This window comes from Carcharodon carcharias, chromosome 18 (assembly GCF_017639515.1).
Source record: "Carcharodon carcharias isolate sCarCar2 chromosome 18, sCarCar2.pri, whole genome shotgun sequence".
NCBI lineage: Eukaryota > Metazoa > Chordata > Chondrichthyes > Lamniformes > Lamnidae > Carcharodon > Carcharodon carcharias.
Window position 1 is genome coordinate 721,388 of NC_054484.1, and position 16,458 is coordinate 737,845.

A 16,458-nucleotide genomic window follows, 5' to 3' on the forward strand; every position below is an offset into this window, starting at 1 on the left:
GAAAATAAAAGAGAGAGTTTGGCAGTACCCAAGGTATAAACTTCAATGCAAGGAGTGTTCCATATAAAGCAGATGGGCTGAGGGCACAGATAGAAGCAAGGCAGTGTGATATCATAGCTGCTACAGCCACATGGCTTAAAGAGGGACACGAATGGCAGCTCCACATCCCTGGTCACAGGGTTTTCAGATGTGATAGAGAGGGGGATAAAAAGGGAGTGAGTGGCAGATTTGCTTAAAGAAACAATTACAGCTGTGAGGAGGGATGATATGTTAGAAGGATCATCCAATGAGGCCACATGGATTGAGACAAGGAATAAAAAGTGGGCGGTCACACTACAGAGCATGTACTGTAGGCCCCAAACAGTCCGAGGGTGATAGAAGAGCAAATATATAGGCAAATCTCTGAAATGTAAACATAACAGGGCAGTATTCAGAGGGGATTTTAACGACCCCAATATTAACTGGGTTAGTTTTAGTGTGAAAGGAATGGAGGGAACAGAACTCCTGAGGTACATTGAGGAGAACTTTTTTAGAATTTGGCAAAGTAGAATTTTGTTACACAAGTGAGTGGAAACGGAACTGGCTGCTCCCTTACCCCTGCGCCCTCTCTCTGGCCACACGTCACCTTCCCAATGCCCCTGGGTCTCTGCAGCTCTGTGAATAACCATTTGTTTTTCCTCCTCTCAGTTCTCGAACCTGCTGGGGACAGTTTATCGCCATGGAAACCTGAATTATTCACCGGATGGAAATTCTGTCATTAGCCCAGTTGGAAATCGAGTCACGGTCTTTGATTTGAAAAAGTGAGTTTGCTGAGATTTGAGACCGCGTGTTAAACACTGGGGGCCCTGTGGAGGGGTCAGTGACACCAAAACAAAGAGGCTGCATTTTTATAGAGCCTTTCACACCCACACAATGGGTTTGCAGGGGGTGGGGTTTGCAGGGAGTTTGCTGTGCAGGGGGTGGGGTTTGTGGGGAGTTTACTGTGCAGGGGGGTGGGGTTTGCAGGGGGTGGGGTTTGTGGGGAGTTTACTGTGCAGGGGGGGTGGGGTTTGCGGGGAGTTTGCTGTGCAGGGGGGTGGGGTTTGCGGGGAGTTTGCTGTGCAGGGGGGTGGGGTTTGCGGGGAGTTTGCTGTGCATGGGGGGTGGGGTTTGTGGGGAGTTTGCTGTGCAGGGGGTGGGGTTTGCGGGGAGTTTGCTGTGCAGGGGGTGGGGTTTGTGGGGAGTTTACTGTGCAGGGGGGTGGGGTTTGTGGGGAGTTTGCTGTGCAGGGGGGTGGGGTTTGCAGGGGGTGGGGTTTGTGGGGAGTTTACTGTGCAGGGGGGTGGGGTTTGCGGGGAGTTTGCTGTGCAGGGGGGTGGGGTTTGTGGGGAGTTTGCTGTGCAGGGGGTGGGGTTTGCGGGGAGTTTGCTGTGCAGGGGGGTGGGGTTTGTGGGGAGTTTGCTGTGCAGGGGGGTGGGGTTTGCAGGGGGGTGGGGTTTGTGGGGAGTTTGCTGTGCAGGGGGGTGGGGTTTGCAGGGGGTGGGGTTTGTGGGGAGTTTACTGTGCAGGGGGGTGGGGTTTGCGGGGAGTTTGCTGTGCAGGGGGGTGGGGTTTGTGGGGAGTTTACTGTGCAGGGGGGTGGGGTTTGCAGGGAGTTTGCTGTGCAGGGGGGTGGGGTTTGCAGGGGGTGGGGTTTGTGGGGCGTTTGCTGTGCAGGGGGGTGGGGTTTGGGGGGAGTTTGCTGTGCAGGGGGTGGGGTTTGCGGGGAGTTTGCTGTGCAGGGGGGTGGGGTTTGTGGGGAGTTTGCTGTGCAGGGGGGTGGGGTTTGCAGGGGGGTGGGGTTTGCGGGGAGTTTGCTGTGCATGGGGGGTGGGGTTTGTGGGGAGTTTGCTGTGCAGGGGGGTGGGGTGTGCAGGGGGGTGGGGTTTGCAGGGGGTGGGGTTTGCGGGGAGTTTGCTGTGCAGGGGGGTGGGGTTTGCAGGGGGTGGGGTTTGTAGGGAGTTTGCTGTGCAGGGGGGTGGGGTTTGTGGGGAGTTTGCTGTGCAGGGGGGTGGGGTTTGCAGGGGGTGGGGTTTGTAGGGAGTTTGCTGTGCAGGGGGGTGGGGTTTGTGGGGAGTTTGCTGTGCAGGGGGGTGGGGTTTGCAGGGGGTGGGGTTTGTGGGGAGTTTGCTGTGCAGGGGGGTGGGGTTTGCAGGGGGTGGGGTTTGTGGGGAGTTTGCTGTGCAGGGGGGTGGGGTTTGCAGGGGGGTGGGGTTTGCAGGAGGGTGGGGTTTGCGGGGAGTTTGCTGTGCAGGGGGGTGGGGTTTGCAGGGGGTGGGGTTTGTGGGGAGTTTGCTGTGCAGGGGGGTGGGGTTTGCAGGGGGGTGGGGTTTGCAGGAGGGTGGGGTTTGCAGGAGGGTGGGGTTTGCGGGGAGTTTGCTGTGCAGGGGGGTGGGGTTTGCAGGGGGTGGGGTTTGCGGGGAGTTTGCTGTGCAGGGGGGTGGGGTTTGCAGGGGGTGGGGTTTGCGGGGAGTTTGCTGTGCAGGGGGTGGGGTTTGTGGGGAGTTTGCTGTGCAGGGGGTGGGGTTTGTGGGGAGTTTGCTGTGCATGGGGGGTGGTGTTTGTGGGGGTGTGGGGTTTGTGGGGGGGTGGGGTTAGCAGAGGGCAGGGTTTGTGATTGGAGGGGAGGGTTTGCGGTGGGGGGGTTTGTGGTTGGGGGCGGGGTTTGTGGTGGGGGTGGGGTTTGCAGTGGGGGGGTGGGGTTTGGGGTGTGGGGCAGTGTTTGCAGGGCTGGGGTTTGTGGTTGGGGGTGGGCTTTGTGATGGGGGGTGGAGTTTGCAGGGGTGGGGTTTGGTTGGTGGGGTTTGTGATGGGGGGTGGGGTTTGCAGGGGATGGGGTTTGTGGTTAGGGGTGGGGTTTGTAGTTGGGGGTGGGGTTTGCAGGGGGTGGGGTTTGGGGATGGGGCAGGGTTTGGGGATGGGGGTGGGGTTTGGGGATGGGGGTGGGGTTTGCAGTGGGGGGCGGGGTTTGCAGTGGGGGGCAGGGTTTGCAGTGGGGGGCAGGGTTTGCAGTGGGGGCAGGGTTTGCAGTGGGGGGCAGGGTTTGCAGTGGGGGGTGGGGTTTGCAGGGGGCGGGGTTTGCAGGGGGCGGGGTTTGCAGGGGGCGGGGTTTGCAGGGGGCGGGGTTTGCAGGGGGCGGGGTTTGCAGGGGGCGGGGTTTGCGGGGGGCGGGGTTTGCAGGGGGCAGGGTTTGCAGTGGAGGGGCGGGGTTTGCGGGGGGCGGGTTTTGCGGGGGGCGGGGATTGCGGGGGGCGGGGTTTGCAGTGGGGGCGGGGTTTGGGCTTGTTCCTGATCAGGTTCTGTTTTCTTGCAGCAACAAGTCGGAGACTCTGCCATTTGCTGCCCAGAGAAACATTGTGTGTGTGGGGCAGTCTCCAGATGGACACCTGGCTATCCTGGTCGATGAAGGTAGGCGCCTGCCCCACCATTCACCCCCTTCGGCACCTCCCCCTCCCCCTTCGACCCCTCCCCCTCCCCCTTCGACCCCTCCCCCTCCCCCTTCGACCCCTCCCCCTCCCCCTTCGACCCCTCCCCCTCTCCCCCTTCGACCCCTCTCCCCCTTCGACCCCTCTCCCCCTTCGACCCCTCCCCCTCCCCCTTCGACCCCTCCCCCTCCCCCTTCGACCCCTCCCCCCTCCCCCTTCGACCCCTCCCCCTCCCCCTTCGACCCCTCCCCCTCCCCCTTCGAACACCCTCCCCCTCCCCTTCGACCCCTCCCCCTCCCCCTTCGACCCCTCCCCCTCCCCCTTCGACCCCTCCCCCTCCCCCTTCGACCCCTCCCCCTCCCTCCTTTGTCGACCCCGCCCCCTCCCCCTCGACCCCTCCCCCTCCCCCTTCGACCCCTCCCCCTCCCCTTCGACCCCTCCCCCCTCCCCCTTCGAACCCCTCCCCCTCCCCCTTCGACCCCTCCCCCTCCCCCGTCGACCCCTCCCCCTCTCCCCCTTCGACCCCTCTCCCCCTTCGACCCCTCCCCCTCTCCCCCCTTCGACCCCCTCCCCCTCTCCCCCTTTGGCCCCCTCCCCCTTCGGCCTCCTCCCCCTTCGGCCTCCTCCCCCTTCGGCCTCCTCCCCCTTCGGCCTCCTCCCCCTTCGGCCCCCCTCCCCCTTCGGCCCCCTCCCCCTTCGGCCCCCTCCCCCTTCGGCCCCCTCCCCCTTCAACTCCTCCCCCTTCAGCCCCCTTCGACTCCTCCCCCTTCAACCCCTCCCCATCCCCTTCACTCCTTCCCCTTCACTCCTTCCCCTTCACTCCTCCCCTCCCCCTTCGCCCCCCTCCCCCTTCGCCCCCCTCCCCCTTCGCCCCCCTCCCCCTTCGCCCCCCTCCCCCTTCGCCCCCTCCCCCTTCGCACCTCTCCCCTTCGCCCCTTCACCCTCTACCCCAACCCCTCCCCCTTCGACGCCTCCTCGCTCACCCCCTCCCTCCTCGCCCTTCGCCCCTCACTCCCCCTCGCTCCGCCCTCCCTGTCCCACCCTCACATTCTCTTTTACCCACTCAGTGTATCAGGTGGTCTCTAATCCCCGTGTGTGTGTGTTTGTTTGCAGAAGGGGCTGCTTTGTTGGTCAGTTTGATCAGCAAGTCTGTGCTGCATCATTTCCATTTCCACGCTCGCGTCCACAGTGTCAGCTTCTCACCTGACGGCAGGTAAGAGGGAACAGTCCACGACCGCCCTGCTGTAAAAGGGCATCATCATTCAGAGCTCCCCATGGCTACAGCTCACCCTGTCAGGGACCGAGTTACACCCAGCGAGAAAGGTCCAGCTCCATGGCTGGCCCCCGGTGATTTGGACCATGTCGCCGGTGTGTCCGTAGTCCCAGGCTGATCGGGTAGGCAGGCTGCCGTTGGGTGGGTTCTTGTATTGTCCCAGGTGCTCCCTTTAGTCTGATTTCTTGTTGTTATTTAACAGGAGATTTGTCGTGAGCAAGGACAATGTTGTTTTGATGTATCACGCTCCTGGCAAGACCCGGGAGTTTAACGCCTTCGTCCTGGATAAAAGTTACTTTGGACCCTATGATGAAACGACTTGTATCGACTGGACTGACGATTCAAAGTAAGAAGCACTTTATACAGCTCCTTTCAACCCCTTTATGTCCCAGCCAGACGGTGTGATCACTGTCGTAAGGAAACACAACAGCCAACTTGTACACAGCAAGACCCCATAAACACATTTCTGATAATGACCAGATGATCTATGACAGTGATGGTTTGAGCCGAGGTTATCGAGTCTCAGGAGTGAGGCTTGAACCCACAAGCTCTGAGAGAGGGGGAAATGCTCCCTATCTGTGTCAGGGTCACAGAGAGAGCTGCTCAGGCTGGCTTTTCCTCCGGTTTCAGTTGGGACCTGTGAGCTGGGATCTCCGTGGTTGAGTGGACTGTGTGTTGTGTTGCAGGTGTTTTGCAGTGGGCAGTAAGGACAGCAGTACCTGGGTGTTCGGAGCTGAACGCTGGGCCAACCTCATTTACTACTCCTTGGGGGGACACAAGGATGCCATTGTTGCCTGCTTTTTCGAAGGGAAGAGTTTGGATGTGAGTAGCTGTCAATCCCGTTCACCCCCCCCCCCACCTCACTCGGTATTCGGTGTGCTCAGTCAGTGCTTGGCCTCAGTGCCCAGGGTTAGGGTGGAGGAGTGCAGTAGTTTGAACTGTGCTGCTAATGACTGTCTGGTATGTGGATGATTTTGCTGTGGTTCTAACGCAGATGTTTGTTGCTGCAGATCTATACACTGAGTCAGGATGCTACCCTCTGCGTGTGGGAGTGCGACACAGAAACCCAGGATCTCCAACCCCAACTCCCCAAGAGCAGCAAGAAATTAGACAGCGATCAGAGCGAAGAATTCGGGGCGCAAAACAGGGAAGTGATTCATGGGAAGAGGGAATCCGAGCAGGAGCGGATTGGGAAAGTGAAATATACACGTGTTGGAAAGTAAGACATGATCCAGACACCCTCTGTTTGGTCTGTCTCTTTGACAATGTGTCAACCTGCAAGTATCTCTGGCTGACTCGCTGCCTCTCTGCATTTCTGTCACCCCCCCCCAACCCCGGCCTCGCTCCCCACCCCAGTTGCCCCCGAGGTGCCCACGCTCTACCGCACTGCCTGAGGTGATCTCTCTCTCTCTGTAGCTCTCTCTCTCTCTGTAGCGCTCTCTCTCTCTGTAGCGCTCTCTCTCTCTGTAGCTCTCTCTCTCTGTAGCTCTCTCTCTCTGTAGCTCTCTCTCTCTGTAGCTCTCTCTCTCTGTAGCTCTCTCTCTCTGTAGCTCTCTCTCTCTCTGTAGCTCGCTCTCTCTGTAGCGCTTTCTCTGTAGCCCTCTCTCTCTCTGTAGCCCTCTCTCTCTCTGTAGCCCTCTCTCTCTCTGTAGCCCTCTCTCTCTGTAGCCCTCTCTCTCTGTAGCTCGCTCTCTCTCTGTAGCGCTCCCTCTCTGTAGCGCTCTCTCTGTAGCTCTCTCTCTCTGTAGCCCTCTCTCTCTCTGTAGCCCTCTCTCTCTGTGTAGCCCTCTCTCTCTGTAGCTCGCTCTCTCTGTAGCTCTCTCTCTCTGTAGCCCTCTCTCTCTGTGTAGCCCTCTCTCTCTGTAGCTCGCTCTCTCTCTGTAGCACTCTCTCTCTGTAGCACTCTCTCTCTGTAGTGCTCTCTCTCTGTAGCGCTCTCTCTCTCCGTAGCGCTCTCTCTCTCTGTAGCGCTCTCTCTCTCTGTAGCGCTCTCTCTCTCTGTAGCCCTCTCTCTCTCTGTAGCCCTCTCTCTCTCTGTAGCCCTCTCTCTCTGTAGCCCTCTCTCTCTGTAGCCCTCTCTCTCTGTAGCCCTCTCTCTCTGTAGCTCGCTCTCTCTCTGTAGCTCTCTCTCTCTGTAGCCCTCTCTCTCTCTCTAGTCCTTTCTCTCTCTCTGTAGCCCTCTCTCTCTCTGTAGCCCTCTCTCTCTGTAGCTCGCTCTCTCTCTGTAGCTCGCTCTCTCTCTGTAGCTCGCTCTCTCTCTGTAGCGCTCTCTGTAGCTCTCTCTCTCTGTAGCCCTCTCTCTCTGTAGCTCGCTCTCTCTCTGTAGCTCGCTCTCTCTGTAGCTCTCTCTCTCTGTAGCTCTCTCTCTCTGTAGCTCTCTCTCTCTCTCTAGCTCTCTCTCTCTCTGTAGCTCTCTCTCTGTAGCTCTCTCTCTCTGTAGCTCTCTCTCTCTCTGTAGCTCTCTCTCTCTCTGTAGCTCTCTCTCTCTCTCTGTAGCCCTCTCTCTCTCTCTGTAGCCCTCTCTCTGTAGCCCTCTCTCTCTCTGTAGCCCTCTCTCTCTCTGTAGCCCTCTCTCTCTCTGTAGCCCTCTCTCTCTCTGTAGCCCTCTCTCTCTCTGTAGCCCGCTCTCTCTCTGTAGCCCGCTCTCTCTCTGTAGCCCGCTCTCTCTCTGTAGCCCGCTCTCTCTCTGTAGCCCGCTCTCTCTCTGTAGCCCGCTCTCTCTCTGTAGCCCGCTCTCTCTCTGTAGCCCGCTCTCTCTCTGTAGCCCGCTCTCTCTCTGTAGCCCGCTCTCTCTCTGTAGCCCGCTCTCTCTCTGTAGCCCGCTCTCTCTCTGTAGCCCGCTCTCTCTCTGTAGCCCGCTCTCTCTCTGTAGCCCGCTCTCTCTCTGTAGCCCGCTCTCTCTCTGTAGCCCGCTCTCTCTCTGTAGCTCGCTCTCTCTCTGTAGCTCGCTCTCTCTCTGTAGCTCTCTCTCTCTGTAGCCCTCTCTCTCTCTGTAGCTCTCACTCTATAGTTCTCTCTGTAGCCCTCTCTTTCTGTAGCCCTCTCTCTCTCTGTAGCCCTCTCTCTCTCTGTAGCCCTCTCTCTCTCTGTAGCCCTCTCTCTCTCTGTAGCCCTCTCTCTCTGTAGCCCTCTCTCTCTGTAGCCCTCTCTCTCTGTAGCCCTCTCTCTCTGTAGCCCTCTCTCTCTGTAGCTCGCTCTCTCTCTGTAGCTCGCTCTCTCTCTGTAGCTCGCTCTCTCTCTGTAGCTCGCTCTCTCTCTGTAGCTCGCTCTCTCTCTGTAGCTCGCTCTCTCTCTGTAGCTCGCTCTCTCTCTGTAGCCCTCTCTCTCTCTCTCTAGCCCTCTCTCTCTCTCTAGCCCTCTCTCTCTCTCTGTAGCCCTCTCTCTCTCTGTAGCCCTCTCTCTCTCTGTAGCCCTCTCTCTCTCTCTGTAGCCCTCTCTCTCTCTCTCTCTCTCTGTTGCTCTCTCTCTAGCTCTCTCACTCTATAGTTCTCTCTGTAGCTCTCTCTCTCTCTGTAGCTCTCTCTCTCTGTAGCTCTCTCTCTCTCTGTAGCTCTCTCTCTCTCTCTGTAGCTCTCTCTCTCTCTATAGCTCTCTCTCTCTCTGTAGCTCTCTCTCTCTCTGTAGCTCTCTCTCTCTCTTGCTCTCTGTCTCTGTTGCTCTCTCTCTCTGTAGCCCCCTCTCTCTCTCTGTAGCCCCCTCTCTCTCTCTGTAGCCCTCTCTCTCTCTCTGTAGCCCTCTCTCTCTCTCTGTAGCCCTCTCTCTCTCTCTGTAGCCCTCTCTCTCTCTCTGTAGCCCTCTCTCTCTCTCTGTAGCCCTCTCTCTCTCTCTGTAGCCCTCTCTCTCTCTCTGTAGCCCTCTCTCTCTCTCTAGCCCTCTCCCTCTCTCTCTGTAGCCCTCTCTCTCTCTCTGTAGCTCTCTCTCTCTCTGTAGCCCTCTCTCTCTCTCTGTAGCCCTCTCTCTCTCTCTGTAGCCCTCTCTCTCTCTCTGTAGCCCTCTCTGTCTCTCTGTAGCCCTCTCTCTCTCTCTGTAGCCCTCTCTCTCTGTAGCCCTCTCTCTCTGTAGCCCTCTCTCTCTCTCTGTAGCCCTCTCTCTCTCTCTCTGTAGCCCTCTCTCTCTCTCTGTAGCCCTCTCTCTCTCTGTAGCCCTCTGTCTCTCTCTGTAGCTCTCTCTCTCTGTAGCTCTCTCTCTCTCTGTAGCTCTCTCTCTCTCTAGCTCTCTCTCTCTGTTGCTCTCTCTCTCTGTAGTTCGCTCTCTCTCTGTTGCTCTCTCTCTCTGTAGCTCTCTTTCTCTCTGTTTTTGATTTTTGCCTCAGTATTTTAGAATCCTTTTGTTCCCCCCAAGGTATTTCTTCAATAAAGAGAAGGATTTCAATGACCTGACAGCTGCTGCCTACCACAAGATAACTCACCTCCTGGTCACTGGCTTTGCTTCAGGGATATTCCACCTTCATGAGCTGCCAGAATTTAACCTCATCCACTCCCTCAGGTAAAGCCCAAGGGTAGGGCGGGGTGAAATGGGGAGGGCAGAAAACTGGGGGTATTAATTACCCAGCGAGTACCTGTGGGCAGGTTAGAATTGGCTGCTGGGAAGGTTGTGGGTGGTGGTGAATAGTCAGGATGATCTCTCCCAATCGAAGTTACCAAAGCTCCATGACTAAAATTGTCAGGAACAAGGAGGCCAGCTTCACTGCTCTGCCCCCACTCACAGGAGCTCAGAGGAGATGAGGGGATTGTATCAGATCCCAGCCTAGGGGGAATGTTGCATGACTCTCCAGCCTCCTGTATTGTGCCAGCTCCTGATTCCTGTTGTCTCTCCAGTATTTCAGAGCAGAGGATTGAGTCCATTTCCGTTAACGTGTCCGGGGACTGGATTGCCTTTGGGTGCCCAGGTGAGAAAGTGTTTGCTACATTCGCAAAGACAGAATAATGTATCAAGGTTTGCTTATGATTCCAAGCGAGGTGGCAAGGTAAGCTGTGGGGAGGACACAGAGACTGGAGCCATGGCGAGAGACTGGAGTGCGTGATCTCAGTGACTGAGGGGATTATGGACTCAGAAACTTAGCTCAAGATGAAATATGACAAAGACTAGTTCATCCTCAAGCTTGTGGGGAGACAGTGGCATAGTGTAATGTTGCTAGTAATCCAGAGGCCCAGGCTAATGTTTTAGGGTTGGCGGCTGGAAATGTATATCGGGAATATAAAGCTAGTCTCAGTAATGGTGACCATTAAACTAGCATCGATTGTCCTACAAACCCACCTGGTTCACTGTCCTTCAGGGAAGGAAATCTGCCATCCTTACCTGGTCTGGCCTACATGTGACTCCAGACCCACAGCAACGTGGTTGACTCTGAACTGCCTGTGAAATAGCCTAAGCCGGGCAATTAGGGGTGGGCAGCAAATGCTGGCCTGGCCAGTGACATCCACACCCTGTGAAAGAGTAAAGAAAAATAAAGTTGCTAAAGGACAAGGGAGTCTGTACCTAGGGAATGGCGTTTATAATAGAGACTTTGACTTCAATCTTCCCAAATTTAACTGGAGGAATTCTCTGTTCATCCGGCAATGTAGATCAGATAAGCGGTCTGATAATTTAGGAAGAGTGGAGGAGTCGAGAGAGCTGGTGGTAAGGTCGAGCTGGGTGTCCTCAGTGTACATGTGAAAGCTAATGCTACGTCTTCAGGTGATGTCACCGAGGGGCAGAATGCAGATGAGAAATAGCGGGAGCCAAGGATATATCCTGGGCGGATACCAGAGGTAATGGGGCGGGAGCAGGAAGAGAAGCCATTGCAGCAGGATCTCTGGTCACGATTAGATGGATAAGAATGGAACAGGTGAGAGCAGTCCCACCCAGCTGGACAACAGTGGAGAGGAGCTGGGGGGGAGGATGGTGTGGTCAGCTGTGTTAAAGGAGGGCTAGTTCACCTTTGTCACAGTCACATGGGATGTCATTTGTGACTTTGATCAGAGTTATTCAAACATGGAGTTTCAGCAAAGATGGGAACGGATTTGGGAAGTGACAGTGTGTTGGAGGAGGAAGGGATTGAGGGGAATGGTGAGAACGTGGGTTTGTGGGATATGGAAGGTGGGTGGGGTTGACCCTCTGGTGAGCAGGTAGTGATTGGGATTGAGTGGTATAGTGATGATTTGGTATTACTGGTTTACTGCTTTAACTGTGATTTGTTTGTTGCTGTGGAGCTGTCTGTCAGATTCAGGGATACCACTGGCACAGCGGTAATATTTATTGTGCTTGTGTTTCAGGTCTGGGGCAGCTCTTGGTATGGGAGTGGCAGAGTGAGTCCTATGTGCTCAAACAGCAAGGACACTTCAACAACATGGTTACCCTGTCCTACTCTCCAGATGCTCAATATGTCGTCACAGGGGGAGACGATGGGAAGGTGAGACCTTCTCTATACATCAATACTCATTTTGCCTTAGCGAAGGAGCCCAGTCACTTCATTCAGATTCAAGCATTGACAAGGGATGGTGTCACCGAGTGGCTTTTCCATTCTTTACGGAATGTGGGTGTTGCCGCACGAGAATGTGGTGGTGAGCAGCCACCCTGAACCACTGCAGTCAACCACATTGCTGTGGGTCTGGAGTCACATGTAGGCCAGACCAGATGAGGACAGCAGATTTCCTTCCCTAAAGGACATTAGTGACCCAGATGGGTTTTTACAGCAATTGATGATAGTTTCATTGTTGCCATTACTGAGAGTTGCTTACAATTCCAGAATTTTGTTAATCATTTGAATTTATTATTTAAATTTAAATTCTAAGCTGCCCATGGTGGGATTTGAACCCATGTTCCCAGACCATTAGCCTTACCCTCTCAGTTACTAGTTCAGTGATATTACCACGAATACCTCAGTCTCCCCTTGCTTCGAATTCTCTCAAAGAGAAAATTAACTCAGGAAGTGTTACACGTTCGGTTATTGCTACTCTTCACTTACTCCTGTCTTGTTTATTTTGTCAGTTAAAGGCTACTTCACAAGTGCAAGTGGTGGGTTTGAGGGATTTGGGGGAAGGCGGGTAGGTGGGATTGAGGGATATGGGGAAAGGTGCGTTGGTGGGATTGAGGGTTATGGGGAAAGGTGGGTAGGTGGGGCTGAGGGATATGGGGGAAGGTGGGGCTGAGGGATATGGGGGGAAGGTGGGTAGGTGGGGCTGAGGGATATGGGGGGAAGGTGGGTAGGTGGGGCTGAGGGATATGGGGGAAGGTGGGGCTGAGGGATATGGGGGGAAGGTGGGGCTGAGGGATATGGGGGGAAGGTGGGGCTGAGGGATATGGGGGGAAGGTGGGGCTGAGGGATATGGGGGAAGGTGGGTAGGTGGTCTTTAAGAAGGTGTTTGCTAGCCCTATGGCCTATTGCTGTTGCTCGATCTCTGGTACAATGGCTGGTCCCCTGGGTTGGAATGCTGTTGTTGGCTGGTTCCCTGGGTTGGAATGCTGTTGTTGGCTGGTTCCCTGGGTTGGAATGCTGTTGTTGGTTGGTTCCCTGGGTTGGAATGCTGTTGTTGGTTGGTTCCCTGGGTTGGAATGCTGTTGTTGGCTGGTTCCCTGGGTTGGAATGCTGTTGTTGGCTGGTTCCCTGGGTTGGAATGCTGTTGTTGGTTGGTTCCCTGGGTTGGAATGCTGTTGTTGGTTGGTTCCCTGGGTTGGAATGCTGTTGTTGGTTGGTTCCCTGGGTTGGAATGCTGTTGTTGGTTGGTTCCCTGGGTTGGAATGCTGTTGTTGGCTGGTTCCCTGGGTTGGAATGCTGTTGTTGGCTGGTTCCCTGGGTTGGAATGCTGTTGTTGGCTGGTTCCCTGGGTTGGAATGCTGTTGTTGGCTGGTTCCCTGGGTTGGAATGCTGTTGTTGGCTGGTTCCCTGGGTTGGAATGCTGTTGTTGGCTGGTTCCCTGGGTTGGAATGCTGTTGTTGGCTGGTTCCCTGGGTTGGAATGCTGTTGTTGGCTGGTTCCCTGGGTTGGAATGCTGTTGTTGGCTGGTTCCCTGGGTTGGAATGCTGTTGTTGGCTGGTTCCCTGGGTTGGAATGCTGTTGTTGGCTGGTTCCCTGGGTTGGAATGCTGTTGTTGGCTGGTTCCCTGGGTTGGAATGCTGTTGTTGGCTGGTTCCCTGGGTTGGAATGCTGTTGTTGGTTGGTTCCCTGGGTTGGAATGCTGTTGTTGGCTGGTCCCCTGGGTTGGAATGCTGTTGTTGGTTGGTTCCCTGGGTTGGAATGCTGTTGTTGGCTGTTTCCCTGGGTTGGAATGCTGTTGTTGGTTGGTTCCCTGGGTTGGAATGCTGTTGTTGGCTGGTTCCCTGGGTTGGAATGCTGTTGTTGGCTGGTTCCCTGGGTTGGAATGCTGTTGTTGGCTGGTCCCCTGGGTTGGAATGCTGTTGTTGGTTGGTTCCCTGTGACTAACCTGTGCCATCTGCCTTTTGATCAGGTGAAGGTTTGGAATATGAGCAGCGGTTTCTGCATCGTGACATTTACTGAACACACAGGCGGTGTTACCGCAGTGACTTTCAACTCCACTGGCTTTGTGGTGCTCAGTGCCTCTCTGGATGGGACAGTCCGAGCATTCGACCTTCACAGGTGAGTCATCAGTGGGTTTGGCTTGGCCTCCACTTTGTTCAGGTTTTGTGCCTCTTGCAGTTGATACTGACACTGGTACCTCCTCAGATACTGAAACAGTCTGTGACCATATGCAGCAAGACCTTTTTCTTTAATATCCTTTCATGTGATGTGGGCTTCACTGGCTGGGCCAGCATGTATTGCCCATCCCTAGTTGACCTTGAGAAGGTGGTGGTGAGCTGCCTTCTTGAACCGCTGCAGTCCATGAGGTGTAGGTACACCCACAGTGCTGTTAGGGAGGGAGTTCCAGGATTTTGACCCAGTGACAGTGAAGGAACGGCAATATATTTCCAAGTCAGGATGGTGAGTGACTTGGAGGGGAACTTCCAGGTGGTGGTGTTCCTATCTATCTGCTGCCCTTGTCCTTCTAGATGGTAGAGGTCGTGGGTTTGGAAGGTGCTGTCGAAGGAGCCTTGGTGAATTCCTGCAGTGCATCTTGTAGATGGTACACATGCTGCTAATGTGCATCGGTGGTGGAGGGAGTGAATGTTTGTGGATGTGATGCCAATCAAGTGGGCTGCTTTGTCCTGGATGATGTCAAGCTTCTTGAGTGTTGTGGGAGCTGCACTCATCCAGGCAGGTAGGGAGTATTACATCACACTCCTGACTTGTGCCTTGTAGATGGTGGGAAGTGAGGAGATGAGTTACTCATTGCAGGATTCCCAGTCTCTGACCTGTTCTTGTAGCCACAGTATTTATATGGCTAGTCCAGTTCAGTTTCTGGTCAATGGTAACCCCCAGGATGTTGATAGTGGGGGATTCAGTGATGGTAATGCCATTAAACATCAAGGGACGATGGTTAGATTCTCTCTTGTTGGAGATGGTCATTGCCTGACACTTGTGTGGTGTGAATGTTACTTGCCACTTATCAGCCCAAGCCTGGATATTGTCCAGGTCTTGCTGCATTTGGACATGGACTGCTTCAGTATCTGAGGAGTCGTGAATGGTGCTGAACATTGTGCAATCATCAGCGAACATCCCCACTTCTGACCTTATGATGGAAGGAAGGTCATTGATGAAGCAGCTGAAGATGGTTGGGCCGAGGACACTACCCTGAGGAACTCCTGCAGTGATGTCCTGGAGCTGAGATGACTGACCTCCAACAAAAACAACCATCTTCCTTTGTGCTAGGTATGATTCCAACCAGCAGAGAATTTTCCCCCCGATTCCCACTGACTCCAGTTTTGCTGGGGCTCCTTGATGCCACACTCGGTCAAATGCTGCCTTGATGTCAAGAGCAGTCACTCTCACCTCACCCTGAGAGTTCAGCTCCTTTGCCCATGGTTGAACCAAGACTGTAATGAGGTCAGGAGCTGAGTGGCCCTGGCGGAACCCAAACTGGGCATCAGTGAGCAGGTAAGTGCCGCTTGATAGCACTGTTGATGACCCCATCCATCGTTTTACTGATGATTAAGAGTAGACTGATGGGGTGGTAATTGGCTGGGTTGGATTTGTCCTGCTTTATGCGGACATTGTCCAGGCTTGGGCTGAGAAGTGGCAAGGAACATTTGTGCCACACAAGTGTAGATAATGACCATCTTCAGAGAGAATCTAACCATCACCCCATGATATTCAATAGCATTACCATCACTGAATTCCCCACTATTAACATCCTGGGGTTACCATTGACCAGAAACGGAACTGGACTAGCTATATAAATACTGTGGCAGTTATTGGTGTTTGGGGTCATAGAGGTTTACAGCACAGAAAAAGGCCCTTCAGCCCATTGAGTCTGTGCTGGTCAAACAAGTACCTAACTATTGTAATCCCATTTTCCAGCCCTGTCAGACAGTGAGTTCCAGATTCCCACCACCCTCTGGGTGAAAAAATTCTTCCCCACATACTCTCTAAACCTCCTGTTCCTTAACTTAAATCTATGCCCCCTGGTTATTGACCCCTCCACAAGGGAAAATGTTCCTTCCTGTCTACCCTATCTATGCCCCTCATAATTTTATACACCTCAGTCATGTCCCCCCTCAATCTCCTCTGCTCCAAGGAAAATAACCCCAGTCTATCCAATCTCTCCTCCTAACTAAAACTCTCCAGCCTAGGCAACTTCCTGGTGAATCTTCTCTGCTCTCTCTCTAGTGCAATCACATCCTTCCTATAATGTGGATTCCAGAACTGCACACAATACTCTAGCTGTGGCCTAACCAGCATTTTATACAGTTCCAGCATAACCGCCCTGCTCTTATATTCTATGCCTCGGCTAATAAAGGCAAGTATCCCATATGCCTTCTTAACCACCTTATCTACCTGTCCCGCTACCTTAAGGGACCAGTGGACATGCACACCAAGGTCCCTTTGATCCTCGGTACTTCCCAGGGTCCTACCATTCATCGTGTATTCCCGTGCCTTGTTTGTCCTGCCCAAGTGCATCACCTCACACTTAACTGGATTAAATTCCATTTGCCACTGATCAGCCCATCTGACCAGCCCATCTATATCCTCCTGTAATCTAAGGCTATCCTCCTCACTATTTACCACCCCATCAATTTTCATGTAATCCGCAAACTTACTGATCAACCCTCCTACATTCAAGTCTAAATCATTTATATACACCACAAACAGCAAGGGACCCAACACCGATCCCTGTGGAACCCCACTGGACACAGGCATCCAATCACAAAAACACCCCTTGACCATCACCCTCTGCTTCCTGCCACTCAGCCAATTCTGGATCCAATTTGCCGAATTGCCTTGGATCCCATGGGCTCTTACCTTCGTTATCAGTCTCCCATGCGGGACCTAAGCAAAAGCCTGGGGTATTTGGGACAGTGTTGGGGACCTGGGGTATTTGGGACAGTGTTGGGGACCTGGGGTATTTGGGACTGTGTTGGGGTCCTGGGGTATTTGGGACAGTGTTGGGGACCTGGGGTATTTGGGACTGTGTTGGGGTCCTGGGGTATTTGGGACAGTGTTGAGATCCTGGGGTATTTTGGACGGTGTTGGGGTCCTGGGGTATTTGGGGTGGTGTTGGGGTCCTGGGGTATTTGGGGCGGTGTTGGGCTCCTGGGGTATTTGGGGCGATGTTGGGGTCCTGGGCTATTTGGGGCATTGTTGGGGACTGGATATTTGGGATGGTGTTGGGTTTTGGGGGCATTTGTGACAGTGATGGGTTTTGGGGG

General features: G+C 54.5%; 1 protein-coding gene across 2 annotated transcripts in view; it reads left to right on the forward strand.

Annotated features, from left to right (window-relative positions):
• pwp2h (PWP2 small subunit processome component) overlaps positions 1–16,458 on the forward strand; it is an 85,362-nt gene that overhangs the window by 18,915 nt on the left and 49,989 nt on the right. For both annotated transcript variants that reach the window (XM_041211357.1, XM_041211356.1), the window contains exons 2-11: positions 688–800; positions 3,332–3,426; positions 4,557–4,656; positions 4,919–5,062; positions 5,403–5,538; positions 5,727–5,935; positions 9,058–9,201; positions 9,534–9,604; positions 10,971–11,107; positions 13,143–13,291. In XM_041211357.1, the coding sequence (XP_041067291.1) occupies positions 4,953–5,062; positions 5,403–5,538; positions 5,727–5,935; positions 9,058–9,201; positions 9,534–9,604; positions 10,971–11,107; positions 13,143–13,291 (956 nt within the window). In that variant the 5' untranslated portion in view covers positions 688–800; positions 3,332–3,426; positions 4,557–4,656; positions 4,919–4,952. The remainder of the gene's footprint in view (positions 1–687; positions 801–3,331; positions 3,427–4,556; positions 4,657–4,918; positions 5,063–5,402; positions 5,539–5,726; positions 5,936–9,057; positions 9,202–9,533; positions 9,605–10,970; positions 11,108–13,142; positions 13,292–16,458) is intronic.